Source organism: Choloepus didactylus, chromosome 8 (assembly GCF_015220235.1).
Source record: "Choloepus didactylus isolate mChoDid1 chromosome 8, mChoDid1.pri, whole genome shotgun sequence".
Classification (NCBI taxonomy): Eukaryota; Metazoa; Chordata; class Mammalia; order Pilosa; family Megalonychidae; genus Choloepus; species Choloepus didactylus.
Window position 1 is genome coordinate 135,205,201 of NC_051314.1, and position 17,167 is coordinate 135,222,367.

General features: G+C 39.4%; 1 protein-coding gene across 4 annotated transcripts in view; it reads right to left on the reverse strand.

Moving 5' to 3' along the window:
- Positions 1 to 230: 230 nt before the first annotated feature.
- The window catches only part of IL15RA (interleukin 15 receptor subunit alpha), a 39,864-nt gene continuing 22,927 nt past the window's right edge, over positions 231 to 17,167 (reverse strand). Inside the window, exons 3-7 of one of the 4 annotated variants that reach the window (XM_037846875.1) lie at positions 15,422 to 15,520; positions 13,714 to 13,908; positions 13,077 to 13,109; positions 3,820 to 3,904; positions 231 to 1,283 (exon numbers count right to left, since the gene is read on the reverse strand). In XM_037846875.1, coding sequence (XP_037702803.1) covers positions 1,172 to 1,283; positions 3,820 to 3,904; positions 13,077 to 13,109; positions 13,714 to 13,908; positions 15,422 to 15,520 — 524 coding nt within the window. In that variant the 3' untranslated portion in view covers positions 231 to 1,171. The remainder of the gene's footprint in view (positions 1,284 to 3,819; positions 3,905 to 13,076; positions 13,110 to 13,713; positions 13,909 to 15,421; positions 15,521 to 17,167) is intronic. The other 3 variants (XM_037846878.1, XM_037846877.1, XM_037846879.1) reach the window with 3 other exon arrangements.

Consider the following 17,167-nt stretch of genomic DNA (forward strand, 5'->3'; position numbering starts at 1 on the left):
CCTGGAGGTAGATGGGGCAGTTGGTAGCTGGTTTACAGTCAAGATTGCTTCTCTCCTACTCCTCAACACCCCCCACCTGATTCTGTCCCAGCTCTGACATTAATTAGCCATGTGGCCTTGGCATGTCAACTTCTCTAGGCCTCAATTTTCTCACTTTTAAAATGAGGAGGTAGGATTATGTCATGATTTTGTAAATAAATGTCAGAAACTGCAAAGCACGAAAAAGAAGAATAGTGGAGGGAGAGGAAGAGATGGTGTGTGTGCTTGTAAAGACCCACCAAAAACTCAGGCATGCCTGGGCCAGAGCCTGCCACTGTCTAGATTTGATCACATTGCTTCTCACCCAATGGAAATTCTATTAGAAACGCTTTCAATCTGCCATCTCATCCAGTTTTTTACATGATTTTTATCTCCTCTTAGAAAGAAAAGCTGACTCTACCATTTTGGACACTGCATTTCCACTCTTTCCTCTTCTTTTTCTCTTTGTGATACATTTTTCCTCAGTGATTCTTCTAGTGCATATACATTTTTTTGTATTGAAAATAGACATTTTATTTATACAAGGCACAGTTTCAAAGTATAAATCATATAATATGTAGATAAAAATAGACACGGAAGTATAAATATAAATGTATACTTTCTGAATCCTTAAATTCAGAAAGAGGATTCACTGGGCACAATTTCTCTTCTGCCAGTTCAGTGCTTTCTTTCAAAGCATTGCAGAATATGTAACTGGAGATAGAGTCCTTGGGAGCTGAAATGCTGGTGTCATCCTCGTGGACATCGCCCAAGCCAGGAGGAGCCTGTCATTAACTTAGAGCCTCACGTAAGTATTTTTTCCTCTGTCAACTGCAAGTCAGGATGAGGGACAGAATAGATAATCAAGCTGATAAGCTGTCCTGAGTAAATGTCACAATGTAATAAAAATCCTGATGAGGAAGACTCGAAGCCTTCAACCTCTCCCCAGGAAGCTTCCACTGCTCTGGCTTTGGGAACCAGGCCCCTGGACCCAAGGCCCAGCATGGCGGTCAGGCAGAGGCCATCCCGCCAGTGAAACAATGCCAGGGGTGTCTTATTATTCTGATGGGCTTTTTCCCGGTGCCTAACCCCTTGAGCATATTCCAGGGCCTCTTGTGCTAAAGGAGAGTTGGCTTGGTTTTCCCCTTGAATTTCAGAGGTTGTATGGGTAGTTTTCTATATCTTCCTCTCTGCCATCAGTTCCCCCAGTCATTGGTGCATCTTCCATGTTTTCCATTTCAACGCTGGGTGTTTGGGAAGGTGACCTGCAAACCAGATAATTCACAAGTTTTGAAGAGTCTTGAGACAGTTGCCCCCATATCAAGAAACAGACATTTATTACTGAACTTGTGTGCTCAGCACTGTGTGACTCACATCAGCAGACAGGAGTCCTGCCCTCAAGAATCATTAATAATATAAAATATAATCATTAATATTATTAATAATTTAATATTTTTAAAAGATTCATTAATATGCTTTGATCTCAGAGCATGCAAACATGGAGAAAGCCTTGACTTCCTAAACTAGAGACAACTGCGATCCTACTTTGGTATTTTCATCCTTCCCATCCACAAAGATTTCCCAATGATTTTGGAGCAACTTACCCCTCCACTCCCTACTTTGCCAATCCTCTGCTAAAAAAAACAGTTCAGATGGTAGGAAGTATGAAAAAGAAAGAGTAACCAGGAGCTGGGCTAAGCCAGGCTTGATAACCTTCATAACAAGGACTTAATAAAGCTTTTAAAACAATTCCTGGCACTTAGAAAGAAAGAAACAAATCTATCAATCAGACCCTGAATAATCAAGAGTAAGGGGAAGTGGGAACATTTTAATTACATTTGTTTGCCTTCCTGTCATTGAACTACCTCACTGTTTTTAGGCCCTGAGTATCTGGGTCAACACGTTCTTCCAGGGGTTATATGATCTACCTCCTGAAGATAAGTAATATGTTAGGACATTTTAAGGTAAGCACTTTGAGCTCCCTGGAGTGAGGGCTAAACTATAAATCAGGGCTCTAGAGCAATTCACTGATAATCAATTTGCTAAAAGCCCATTTGTTGAATGATAAATCTACCTAATAACCAATTTGCAAAGAATCAATTTATGGAAATTCACCAAATGACCAAGTAATCATACTTACCAAATTTACCAATTCTAGCTAGAAGGTAATACCTGAATCTGTTGAACTGTAAAGCAGTAGCCTTGATTCTTGATGATGACTGTATAACTATATAGCTTTTATCGTGGGACCATGTGATTGTGAAAACCTTGTAACTGACAGTCCCTTTATCCAGGGTATGGGCAGATGAGTAATAAAATAAAGACAAAAAATATTTAAATAATAGGAGGGATAGGGGTATGGGATGTTTTGGTGGTTTTTTTTTTTTAATTTTTTTTCTTTCTTTTGGAGTAATGAAAATGTGCTAAAATTGATTGTGGTGATGCATGCACAACTATATTATGATGATACTGTGAGCCACTGACTGTACTTCAGATGGATTATATAGTGTGTGACTATATCATAATAAAATTGCATTTAAAAACTTTACTAATTCTTCTTAAGATATATTCAGTATAGTCAGTAAACATTGATATTTTTCTCTTAGGGTTATATATACTAAATTTACAAATTCTCTTTAAGAATGTCCTTTTAACATATTATTCTTAAATATTCAGTGACTATATTCTTTTTTATTATCTTCAATGAGTCTACTCATATATTTTAAATGTATTAAAATATATTTAGTCATTAGAATCTTTTAAGAATTCAGCATTTTATGCGGAAATTTTTCCATTACAATGATACTTTGAAAATCCTTTTAGAAGTCATTTTCTGTTTTGTCAACATTTTAGCATTTGGGGGATTATTCTGAGAAATTTTCAAGTTTTATATCAACCTGAATCTGTTTTCTTGACTCTTATTTATGAGGTTTATAGCATTTCTTATTGGTTGAGATGGTATTTACAGCTTTTGAAGATTTGTGTGAAGGTTTAGGTGACTGGCTTTCATTTTGGCTTGACAATAACATTCCATGGAATGTCAATTTTGTCAAAGTAAGGTGCAAAGGGTGGTTTAATTTTTATATTGATATAAATATAATAGTTAGAAAAGAACCTTTTATAAATAGTAATTAAAAGTTTAGTTTCAACCAGTTTGATTTCCTTTCATTGTATAATGCTACGGAAAGAGCCAGAGCAACCACATCATTATGGAATACTGAAATATTGGTTACTATTGATAGTATAAATTAAGGCAAATCTGCCATTTGAGGCTTTAATGGAAGAATGATAAAATGCCTGAAGATTAGAAAAAATTTTTAAAAATGCACATTTCAGCAAGTGGTGGAAACAATCCTGTCACAAATGTAGAATTTCGATTATTAGAAATACAAAATTAAGGCTGCCATGAATGAATTATTTATAAGAAAAATATAACCAGATTCAATGGGGATAATCAAGAAGAACATATTCAGAAGCACATCATAAGAACTGACAAAAACTGCACATCCATCAAACTAGTCATTTGGCACATCCTCTCTTTCTTAACTGGCCCTAGCTCAGTTGGCCCACTTCCGAGAGCCAGGCTCTTGTGGCCTCCATGTCTGCGAACCGATTTGGGCAGTGAAAGCTCTACATAGGGCTGCTTCTGACCACTTGGCTGGCACTCCTTTTGGCCAACAGAGAAGGGGGTGAGCATGAGGGTCTGTGGTGAGGACAGGGCTTCTCCCTTTGAGAGGGCAGGCCGAGAATCACAATGTAACTAACTCTTCACCCGCTGTGCGATTCTCCTGTGTTACTCACCTGACATTTCTGTAACGTGCCCAAAATAATGCCACACATATTCCAGAGAGCAGGATGACAGATACGGTAGATGTGGGGACTGCCACTGTAAAAGAACAGAACTAAGCTGATATCTTGCTAAAAGTCCAGTAGCTGATCTGTTTCTAGCCCTTCACAGTTCACATTCTTGGCAGGAAGATCAAAATGCCTTCCCAACCAGCTTACTGGTCACTGACGTTTCTTGAGGGTCCACAGGGTATGATCACATCCGGACAAAAAGGCCCTCTCCAGCCACACTTCCAGTTCAAACTGTCCGCATTCATGTCCCCCCACATCCCTTGCTCCTAATCCTCGTCATTCTCCGGCCAAGGTGACAGGGGTGACGGGGTGGGGGTGGGAGAAGGTCAGTAGGAGAGTGAGAGCCTCAAAGATCTGAAGGTGGAGTGTCAGGATGGAAGTGGGATGTGGAAGAAGAGGCCCGGACTTCAGGAGAAGGAAGACCTGCTGATAAGTCCAGAGCTGAGGAAACAGATGGGGAGCAGCTCCTCCTCAGTCGTTCCCTGGCATAACTTCCCCCTTTTCTTCAAGCTCACAGCATTATGATTTGTAAACAACAGCATTCAGTATCATTTTCCTCACAATTTCATCGTTTTTTTTTTACTTGCAACTTTTAATGGCAGAGAAAGAGTGATAGGGAGAAATAAGAAGTGTTCAGAAGAACAAGGTAATGACTGAAGAACAGGAATACAGAAAGGAACTATCCTACCATAGACTACTATTGTATACAGTACTCTGTTATATTAGAGGACTGTGGGAGGACTTGGGTGGAAGGCTGGCAGCCGTGGCTGCACCTGAGATGTATTACTCAGGACAGGAGGAGTGAGATCTTCACGTGGGAACAAGGGGCTCAGGGTGAGGGCGGCGTGAACGTAACTTTCTAAAAGAATACTCCCATCACTAATGAGCTCCAGGCAGATCTGGCCAATATGCCTGAATATTGTGAAATATCCCTCCGGAAACCACCCAGCTGCCCCGTGGGCAAGATGTCACAGCCCAGAACGGCTGGAGAAGCCAGGAGTTCACTGTGGATCACAGGTCACGCGAGTCCACGGACTGCCAGGGCGTTCAGGGCCTCTGCACTCACAACCAGGACACACCCAGTACACAACCTTGTAGACAAGGATAAGTCATTCATGGCCGGACTTTCAAAATGTAATGCTACTGAAAAACAGCTAAAAATAAGGATTCTCTGCTGTGCAGGAGTGTAGACTGGTACAATCATTCTCAAGTGCAACTGGCAACCTGTATCAAAAGCCTTAGAGAAGAGCATGCCTTTTGACTCTAATTCCACTTCTAGGAAGTTATTTGATGTAAATAGAGATGGATGAGCAAAGAAATATATACAGGACTATTCACTGAAGTATTGTTTAAAATAATTTTAAAATGTTAACTTAACTCTCTTATTAAGAGAAAATTAAATTGTGGAACACATTCAGCTATTAAAACTTACGAAATAGAACTATATTTATTGCCATGGAAAGACGTCCATAATATCTTAAGGGAAAAAAGCTAGTTGAAATAAAAATGACCAAAAATATAGTGGTGTTGTTTTCTGTCCTTACTATTATATTGTATTGTATGACATGTTATTTTTCTTTTTATCATCTTTATTATTTGCTAAAAAAAAAAAAATGACCAAAAATAACTTCAAACAAGTTATGTGTGTATCCATATGCACAGAAAAATTGTTTTGAAGAATATATACCAGTGTTAAGAAATGATGAGAATATAGTTACTTTATTATCTTTTAAAAAGTTTTTTTCCTTTTTGCATTGATATGTAAACAGAACAATCATATTAGAAGTAACAATGTTACAAAAACAAAACAACTCATAAATTAAAATAAGCATAGAAAAGTTGTTCCAAAAGAAGTAACATGAGAAATCAATGAAAGATGTTTTGTGTTTTCAGACTTACATCAATTACCATTAGGACAAAAAAAGAAATATTGTTTTAACAAAGATGTTCCTTACACTAAACTATTTCTTCATATTATTGGCTAATAAGCTTGGCATGCATTTACTGTAAACAGGGAAAATTATGGGAAAAGGCAAGTTGATGTACACTTTAGTTTTACTTTCACAATGCTCCTTCCTATTTCTTTTCAATGAGAATAAAAACTGCATAGTCAAACTCTCAAAAGAAGCCTCCTGAGCAATGATAAAGCAGTTTCAATTCTGTGATTTAAACCCAGAACTTTAGCTGGTAAACTTAGTAAAGAAATGGATACCAGAACTACTAAGGCAACAAATGAACTTATTGACTGCCAGGCTCACCACCCTTTTGTGTTTCCTAGGGGGTGAGTGGATTAGAGAAAAAGGAAGAGAAAGGGAACTGATGTCAGAAGAGAAGAGAGGAGGGAGGACAGGCTAGGAAAGGGGAGGCAGGGGGAGAGAAACTTGCTTATTGTACAGAGGGCAGAAAAGCCAGTCACTCCCCTGCACTGACTTCCCTTAAGGACTTACAGTGCGTACTGGATCCCAGACAGAAAACACAGTAGAGGCTCAGGCGGCCGGCATTTGGTAGGAATGATGAAAATGTGTGTGTTCACTCCCCTCATCTGAGAGACTTACCTCCAAGGAAAGTAAGAGCTTTGCTACTCATATGTGTGTGCACAGAACTGGGCAACATGATTTACTCAGAGTCAGAATGAAAAGAGAATCTAAATCTAAGACACAGGCATTTCCAAAGCATACCTAGCAAGTGACAGAAGCACAGAATCATAAAAGATTTCAACATATAGGACTATTCACTCCTTAGCAGTGCCCCGTCAAACTAGCTCACCAACGGAGTGGTGTTCCTTATGGCCCCTGGCTGGAAGGGCTGTGTACTGGCATTGGATGACAGCAATTGTGAAGTAAGAAGAGCAGTTCATTATTCCTGGGCATGGTTTCTTTTTCACTCTCTTACTACAGTAAGTACATAAATGCTGGCTTCAGAGTAGGTACTCAGCAAATACTTAATTGATTGAATTAAGCCTTTAAAAGTCTATAAATTGAAGTGAATTTAATGTAACAGCCTTTTGATGAGAAATCTGCATTTCACTGCAGTTTAGACCAAACCTGGGAAAATATACTCTGAATGAACACACAGACACAGCTCTGGGTAAAGGCTGAGCCTATCGACTGCAGCAAATTTATTTCAGGATATGAAATGAAAGACGGGAGGCATAAATACTCCTAGTGTACTAAATGAATACGGCAGTGCAAAAAAATGTTGTGGGTGGCATTCTAGTTTTTTTATTTTACAATCTGGAGTCTTCAAGAATAGCCTAGTTAAGTATTGCAGAACAGATATTGGAATAATTAAATAAAGTTATTGTTTAAAAAAAAGGGCTGCTAAGTGAGCCAGTTTATATATTTGGTTTTATAAGAAAAGTTGTGGGTTTACAAACCAATCACACATAAAATACAGGGTTCCCACATACCACCCTATTACTAACACCTTGCATTAGTGTGGGACAGTTGTTACAACTGATAATAGCACATTTTTATAACTGTACTATTAACTATATATAGTCCATAGTTTAACTTAGGGTTCCCTGTTTGTTGTGCAGTTCCATGGATTTTTAAAAAACTTTTTTATTCTAGTACCATATATACAACCTAACATTTCCCCTTTTTGATCACATACAAATATATAACTCAGTGCTGTTAACTGCATTCACAATGTTGTACTACCATCACCACCATCCATTACCCAAACTCTTCCATCTTCCCAAACAGAAACTATATTAAGCCTTAAGTCCCTATTCGGTACCCTTCTCCATCCCCTGGTAACCTATATTCTAGATTCTGACTCTATGAATTTGCTTATTCTAATTCTTTCATATCAGATTATTCAATATCTGTCCTTTCATGTCTGCTTGTTTCACTTAACATGATGTCTTCAAGACTCATCCATGTTGTCATGTGTATCAGAACTTCAGTCTTTTTATGGCTGAAGATTTTCCATTGTGTGTATATACCACATTTTGTTGATCCACTCATCTGTGAATAATGCTGCTGTGAACATCGGGGTGCAAATATCTGTTCAAGTCCCTGCTTTCAGTTCTTTCTGAGGAACTGTGAAGCTGTCTTCCAGAACAGCTGCAGCACTTTACATTCTCACCAGCAAAAATGAATGTTCCTATTTCTCCACATCCTCTCCAACACTTGTAATTTTCCTTTTTAAAATAGTAGCCATTCTAGCAGAGTGAAATAGTATCTCATTGTGGTTTTGATTTTCATTTCCCTAATGGCTGATGAATTTGAGCATTTTTTCTGGACATTTTTATATCTTCTTTGCAGAAAGGTCTATTCAAGTCTTTTGCCCATTCTAAAACTGGGTTCTCTGCCTTTTTGTGGTTGATTTGAAGGGTATCTTTATATATTCTGGATATTAAACCCTTATCAGATATATGGTTACCAAATATTCTCTCTTATTATGTAGGTTATTGTTTTACTTGCATGATTAAGTCCTTTGATTAGCAAAATGTTTTAATTTTGAAGAGGTTGCATCTATCTATTTTTTTTGTTGCTTGTTGCTTGTGCTTTGGGTGTAAAGTCTAAGAAAGCATTGCCTAACACAAGGTCCTGAAGATGCTTCCCTTTGTTTTCTTCTAGGAGTTTTATAGTTCTAGCTCTTATATTTAGGTCTTTGATTCACTTTGAATTGATTCTTCTATAAGGTATAAGGTAGGGGGTCTTCCTTTTTCTTTTTGCAAATGGAGATCCAGTTTTCCCTGTACCATTTGTTGAAGAGACTATTCTTTCCCAAATGAGTGGTCTTTGCGCCATTGTCAAAAATCAGTTGGCCATAAATGTGAGGGTTGATTTCTAAGTTCCCAATTTGATTCCAGTAGTGTGTATATCTGTCCTGTGACAGCACCAAGCTGTTTTGATCACTGTGGCTTTGTATTAAGTTTCAAGATCAAGATCAGGAAGTGTGAGTCCTCCAAGCTTTTTCTTCTTTTTCAAGATGGCTTTGGCTATTCAGAGGCCCTTACACTTCTATATAAAACTTGATGATTGGCTTTTCCATTTCTGCAAAGAAGGTTGTTGGAATTTTGATTGGGATTGCAATGAATCTGTAAATCACCTTGAGTAGAACTAACTGACACGTTAACAATATTTAGCCTTCCAATCCATGAATACAGAATGTCCGTCCATTTATTTAGGTCTTCTTTGATTTCTTTTAGCAGTGTTTTGTAGTTTTCTATGTACAAGTCCTTTATATCCTTGGTTATATTTATTCATAGATGCTTGATTCTCTTAAATGCTACAGTAAAAGGAATTTTTTTCTTGATTTTTTCTGATTGTTCATTGCTAGTGTATAGGAACACTTCTGACTTTTGAGTATTGATATTGTACCTACCCCACCACATTGCTGAACTCGTTTATTAGCTCAAGTAGCTTTACTGTGGATTTTTCAGGATTTTATGTATATAGGATCCTGTCATCTGCAAACAGAGAAAGTATGACCTCTTCCTTTCCAATTTGGATGTCTTTTATTTCATTTTCTTGCTAATTGCTCTGACTAGAACTTCAAGTACAGTGTTGAATAACAGCGGTGACAGCAGCATCCTGTCTTGTTCCAGATCTTAGAGGGAAAGCTTTCAGTCTTTCACCATTGTGTATGACGTTAGTGGTGGGTTTTTCATATATGCCCATTATCATGTTGAGGAAGTTTCCTTCTATTCCTAGTTTTCTAAGTGTTTTTATCAAGAAGAGGTGCTGGATTTTTTCAAATATCTTTCTGCATCAATTGAGATGATCATGTGTTTTTTCCCCTTCATTCTGTTAATGTGGTGTATTACATTAATTGATTTTCTTATGTTGAACCACCCTTGAATACCTGGGGTAAATCCCACTTGATCATGGTGTATATTCTTTTACTGTGCTGTTGGATTTCATTTGCTAGTATTTTATAGAGAATTTTTGCATCTATCTTCATAAGGGTTATTTGTCTGCAATCTTCTTTTCTTATGGTATCTTCATCTGGCTTTGTTATTAGGGTGATATTGACCTCATAGGAAGAGTTAGAAGTGTTCCCTCTGCTTCAATTTTTTTGTTCTGGAAGAATCTGAGCAGGATTGGTGTTAACTATTCTTGGAAGAAGAGTTACATTCTTCTTGGATGTCCTGGGCTCTACTTTGTTAGGAGGTTTTTGATTACTGATTCAATCTCTACTAGTTATTGGTTTGTTAAGGTCTTCTATTTTTTGAGTCAGTGTGAGTTGCTTGTGTGTTTATAAGAATTTGTCCATTTCATCTAGGTTATCTAATTGGTTGGTACACATTTGTTGACAGTATCCTCTTAGAGCCCTTTTTGTTTCAGTAGGGTCAGTAGTAATGTCCCCCTTTCCATTACAATTTTAGTCATTTGTGTCCTCTCTCTTTTTTTCTTCATCAGTCTAGCTAAAGGTTTATCAATTTTATTGATCTTTTCAAAGAACCAACTTTTGGTTTTTGATTCCCTCTATTGTTGTTGTTTTATTCTCTATCTCATTTCTCTCCACTCTAATCTTCATTATTTCCTTCCTTCTGCTCACTTATTTCCTTCTGCTCTTCTTTTTCTTTCTTCTGCCATTTTTCTTTTTGGTCTTTGTATATTTTATAACTTTTTTATCCCTCAGTTCTTCCATTAATGCCTACTTTCATATTTATTTGATTTTTTTTCTTGGTACTGTACCATATTGAGTTCCTTCTTGTTTCTATCTGGATAAACTTTTCATATATTTTCCTTGTGGTTACCATGGGGCTAAAGTTTAACGTTCTAAATATATAACAATCATATGATTTGACACCAATTTCACTTCAATAACATACACATACACTGTTTCTATACTCCTCTGTCCTCCAATCTTTTTTTGCATTTGTTACAAATTATATCATTGTACATTTTATGTCCAAAACCATAGATTTATCATTGCTTTTTATGCATTTGTATTTTAGCATCTGTAAGAAGTGAAGTTACATACCAAAAAATACAATAGTACTGGCATTTATAATTACCCAAATGGTTACCTTTACTGGAGGTCTGTATTTCGTTATGCTACTTTGAACCACTCTCTAGTGTTCTTTCCTTTTAGTCTGAAGAACTCCCTTTAGTGTTACTTGTAGGGCAGGTCCAGTGATGATGAGCTCCCTCAGTTTTTGTTTATCTGAGAATGTCTTAATCTCTTACTCATTTTTGAAAGGAAGTATCACTGGATATAAAATTCTTAATTGGCAACTGTATTCCTTTAGCACTTAAAGTATTTCTAACCACTGCTTTCTTGCCTCCATGGTTTCTGATGAGAAACTGGAACTTAATCTAATTGGGGCTCCCTGTATGTAACACATTGCTTCTCTCTTGCAGCTTTCAGAACTGTCTCCTTTTACTTTGCATTTGAAAGTATGATCAGTGTATGATGGGGCATATTTTTCTTCAAGTTTATCCTGTTTGGTGTTCTCTGGGCTTCTTGGATGTACATATTCATGTCTTTTGCTAAGTTTGGGAATTTCTCTGACATTATTTCTTTAAATATTCCTTCTGCCCCTTTCTCTCTTTCTTCTCCTTCATGCATTTATTGTCCCAGAGGTCTCTTAGACTATTTTTTGCTTTTTATAATTCTTTTTCCTTTCTGCTACTCAGCCTGACTCATTTGAATTGTTGTGTCTTCAAGTTCACTGATTCTTTCTTCTCCCAGTTCCAATCTGCTGCTGAAACTCTCCTGAGAACAGCAGGGTGGCTGTGATTTGATGTGACATACTTTGAAGGCACTACTGCTAAGTCTTATTAGAAAGTTTGTATGCTTTTTAGTTTTTATCTTATTACAGGGAAAACTTAAAAAATAAATATATAAAATATAACTTGTTTCCATTTCTTTGCTAACAGCTTGCTTCTGTCTTACAGTAACAACATTTCTATATTTTTCTTTATATTTAAGCAGCCTGAAGCAGGGAAATCTTATTCATACAAGATGAAATATTTAAAGTGGTTAAAAAAAAATCTCTGTATCTCCACATTTCCTTGCACAGAACTATCTTGCTCTATCATGCACTCTCAGTTAATGTTTACTACATGACATTTCAGAATTTTAGAGAGAGTTTTTGATACTTTAATCAAAGAACGCAATGAACCGGAAAAAATATATGTCAGATGTTTGTCCATAATAAAATAGTTCTTTGAAAATCTACATAGACAAAATGGCCCAAAAAAGTTTACACACAGGAATTTATCCTACAGATATACTTGCACATATGTAAAATGATGTAGATTTTCAGTTAATCACTGTTTGTAATATAGCCAAACAAAATAAACAACCAAATGTCCAAATAGGGAGTTGGCTAAATAAATTGTGGTAAATCCATAGCATGGAGTGTTTTGTAGCTGTGAAAAAGAATGAGGCAGTTTTTTTTATGTACTGATATAGAAGGATTTCTAAGATACACCATTAAATGAAACTAAACATGATACACAACAGTAAAAATAAAACCCCTAGCTGTCTAGTAGTCACTGTCCTCTTATTTTCATTTTGACTCTTTCTGGAAGGATGCACAGAAATCTGGTAGCAGCAGTTGTTTTCTTTTTGCAAGGGGATTTTGAGTCTGAAATGGGACTTCCTTTTTAATCCATATCTTTTTGTAACTTGGTTTTCTAAATTATGTGCAGTATTACCAATTCAAAAAATAAAAAATAAATTTTAAAGTATGTAGAAAAAATATGTAATTTTTTTAAAAATTCAAATTAATGTAGTATGTGGCATAAGGTAAAAATGTTAGGTTCTCTACTTATCGTTCTCTTAAATCATGATTTTTGTTTCTATGTCTTTGTCATTAAATGCCATAGTTTTTCCAGGAAACTACTCCTCAAAGTGTCTTGACTTTGTCTATGTTTTGATCATTTTTAAACCATTCTAACTAATTATAAAGACAGCAGCACTCGGTTCAATGGTTTCCTAACAAGGTCCTTGTCAAAAGCTTAGCACTGCTTAGATCTGTCCATGGCTGAACGAGGAGGCCCTTTTTGCGATGTATTCAACATCAGCAGCCTGACAGAAGCTACCAATATTAAGATAAGTAATGAGGTCAAATAAAGGATCCTACGATTAGGATGATTAGATGACTTTTGAGAGTGAAAGGGATGCCGTTAGTGATCATGCCCAGTCAGCAAGCATAAACCAGGACAGGCCAGCAAACTGGGCCTGTGGTCACCCTTATCCTCCCCCTTGCCTGGACAAAGGGAAGTACTTACCAGCGACAACTCTGGAATTGTATGGGTGAGCACCTGTAGGAAAGAGATTAGAGCTCAGTTATGGATGTTGCCTCAATCGCACTGACTTCTCATTAAGCAGGAGATATTCTGGACAGTGTGGCTTCTGTCTTAAAACCTTGGGAGATTCAGAGCTGACTTAACCAAACTTGTTTTAGCAAAGAGCAAGCAGGGTCCCTCATTTAGATGCTGGGGGCCTAATTTAAGAATCAGACAGGACCTCGCAGAAGTTCCAGATTATGGAGAGCTCCTCCGTCATCTGTGCTTCCAGATTGCAGAAAGCTTCCTCCATCCTTTCCAGAGGATGCAGATACTATGCAGATTCCTGGCATAGCTTCCGCCATGCTGGTTAACAATGTTAGCCCCTGCTCCTCTGGGAGACGGCCCTTCTGTCCCAGCTGTCCCAGCTGGACCAAGCCACGGTGGAACACAGAGAATAGAGGCCAGAGCAGGGGTGGGCTGTGGCAGAGAGCGGAAAGCAGAAGGTTGCTAAGTCAGTCAAGCCTTTGGATCGAATGGTAACATGCCATGCAGTTGTCTCATTCTAGATGTCATTCCTGATGGCAGAGGGAGCAAATGGGAGCCAGCCTCTCCTGATGTATGTGAAGCTAGGGCTAACCTGGTGTCCTGTTGGAAGTGGAGGGAGTTTGTTCCAAGGTCTTCGCTGTGGTCTGAGATGGGGCTTTGGAGGCCCCTTTACTGACTACCCCTGTGGTTCCTGCAGGTGGCTTGGACGGCGTCAGCCTGGAGCCCGGTACGAGAGCTGTCCCTGTGGTCACTGTGCTGTCTGACTTGGGAGAGAAAGCGTCTGGCTCTGTGGGGAATTTCAAGTCACAGGGAACAGAAATATTTAGCAGAGAATCTTTTTTTCAGCTCCCAAGGAAGGTGGGCTTAAGCACCTGTTCCAGCAAGTCCAGCCCTCCCCCAGCAATCTGTTCCCATGGCTTTTCTTCAGGAAAATTCCTAAAATGGGCAACAAATTTCATCCATCTGCGATGGCCATGGGACTTTTGAGAACTCTGGAGAATTTGCAGTTATCACAGCACATATAAGGAAAAGATCCCAAAGACGTGAGTAGACTCAGGCTCATTTACTAGAGAAGAAGGACGTAAAAGACTGAAAGACTGATCTCAAAAACATATGTAACTGAATTTGCCGAAGACATCTGAGAGGCTGGTTTTATTTATTTATTTTTTTACATCTTTGCTCAAAAATTTAAAATAAGGGGAGGCCTGAGATTGGGCCTGTCAGAAGACAGTATCCTGATTTTGCTTCCATCTCAGGATGGAGGTCTGCCTTGGGTTCAGGTGACCACTTGCCTTATCCCCATCTGGCAGATGGCCACCCCTAAACTTCAGGGAGGGGCAGGACTTTTCACTCTTCTGTTTCCATGAAGAAATGGATCTTCTATTGTCATAAACATGGTAGTTAGAAAACGCAGTCCAAGAGCAAAGGGCAGCTGATGCAGAACATGTTTGCCTCTCCGGCCACTGCTTTGGAGGTGCTCTCCCAGCCACACACATGGTGAGACGTCCTAGTGTCCTTCAACCCTTTGTCACTGCGTCACATGTACTTCTACCTAAGACTCGGTTGAAATACTAAACATTGGTAGCTTCATGCAATGCTTCCACAATAGAGCAATGGCAGTTAATTTGCTGACGCTGAGGATTGTTGTGAAACAATTCTCCATGGGTCTCACATTTCCGCAGGTCTTGTGGGCAGGGCACTGACTATCCTTTCTCTGGACTATTTTCTAAGGATGTTTGCATAGCAAACACCTTGGAAGACAGAGACTGCTTTTCTCTGGAGCAAAGGGCAGACCTACTCACTGCCAGTTGTAAAAGATCAGGCTCCCTAAGCTCAGGATTCCTTTCTTATGGTGCAGGCATCCACTTGGGGCCAACAGCTTGCACTGCCCTGTGGGACTTGGAGACGAGGGGGATTAATGCAATATGCCTATGCCTCTGCTGCTTGCTGTGTTGTGTGACAAAGCCCTCTGACTCTTTCTGACCTGGGGATATCCTATCTTCTGCTGGCATCCATGACAGTACAAGTAAGGCAAAACCTCAGGCCCCTCATGGGTCTTGACAAGGAGAAATATCTACAACTAAATTAGATCTTATACATCAATAGTGGATTTTGAACCACTATTCATTAGGCACACATGAAAACTGAATATCAATCTTGATAAACCAATGCAAACTCTTATTCTTGACTTTAATCAACAAGTGTGTTCTGTCAAATAAATAAGTTTGCAGTGGGACTCCAGCAGTGGTCCATGAACCTGAGGGATTTTCGGGGACCTGGATGGTTTCCAACATTCCTACCTTTTCCGGAGGGGGTGGGGCTCTCTGGCTCGGGGGTCCTCCCTGCTGGTGCTACTGTGGAGGGTGACACTGGCATTTGGTGAGCCAGGGAGGGATCTCCTAGAGAGAGGACAATCACATGGCATTTATAATCCTGAGGGTAGAACCCAAGATGATTTCAGAACTGGATAGATCAACCAATCAATCCAATCCATCAATCAGGCGGGCTTCTAGAATAGTTGATAGGCACGAGAGAGAAACAAGAATCAGTGATTCCCACCCTGCAGTTTCCCATGCAAATGCAAAGACAGACTCCAGACTGTTGTCCTCACATTTCAAAAAGACTGCACAAGTGAAACAACATTTATTTTTGTTGGAATGATAGCAACTTAGTTTTACACTACTAGTTTCTGCATGGGAAAATAAATTACTCAAGAGATGCAGTGTGTTTAGTAGGAATAAAAATCATTTAAAACACAAGAGGTTGGGAAAAATCATGAAGAGACTTGTTAGTGGTAAAAAGGTTCAGAATCTTTGGACTAGGGTGATAACCTAAAGATTCCATCCATCTTTGGGTTCCAAAATTCCACGATTCTGAGTCTCTGCCTCTCCCTTTCTCCTTTTCTTCCCCCACCACGTTCAGAGTCTACAACTCTTCTCCATCTCAGATCCATTCACCCAAAGGACTCAGAGAGTTGAGGAGACATCAACTTTCCCTGTAGCAGGAAAGCCCTCATTTTTGCCCCTGTGTTATAGGTTCCACTGAGCTCCAGGGTGGGACAGAACAGGACATCCACTCCCTGTTCTCACCCAGTGTTCCTGCCAGTCACACAGCCTGTGGAAGGCATCCTCCTCATCTCTCCCTCATGTTTGTACAACTGTCATTCAGGGGGAGGAGGAGAAAGATGCGAGGGCACTCTAAGAGCTACAAACTCAGTAAGAGAGGCTGTCTCTTCAGGGAGCTCCAGAGCAGAGCGAGCTTGCTTTGGGCAACCCCCTTCTTCTCTCTTCCCCCCAGAGAGGAGTTGAGAATTTCCATAAATGCTACATGAGAAAGGATCTAGCTTGCTGCTGGACACACACTAAGTACTCAATAAAGGTTTGTTAACTGAGAATCCTCTTGGAAGGACAATCATTGTTTCTCTCGAGTCAAGAAGAGGGAGAGCTGAAGTGGGGCTTAGTATTCCTGGAAAAAGCACTGAGTGGCTTCCATCCCAAGACTGGCTTCTTCTCAGATGGTTACCCAGTTGTGGATGGCAAACAAAGAAAGTCAATCCTCATGACCGGGCCCCACACTTGCTCTTGAGCGTTGGCTGTCCATGGCCCCGGAGACCCAGCTGAGCGAATCTATGCTCTGCGGTCCACTCGAGGCTCCTGGGTGGGGCACCGATGGGGAAGCACAGCAGTAACTTCCCTGCAGTGTGTCTCCCAGTGAGAAATCTAGAAAGCTCTCCAGCAAACAAGCCTGCCTGTGAGCACACACCCTTGTCTGTAGCCCAAGTCTTGCTACCACCATCTTAAAACAAAGCAGTGATGGTTATAACAGAATTTACCAGGCTTCATGTCATCCTCCTACAGCCCACATGGTTGACATCACGTCAGTTTTCTAGATGAGGCCCAGGACACTCACAGATGGTACGTGGCAGAGTGAGGACTTGAACCCAGAATTGTGTGACCCAGAAACCCATGTGTTTTCCAACCCTAGGAGGTGCAGTTCAGAGTCCGACTGGTTTGTTTAACCCCAGACCTCAACACAGGTCTCTTTCT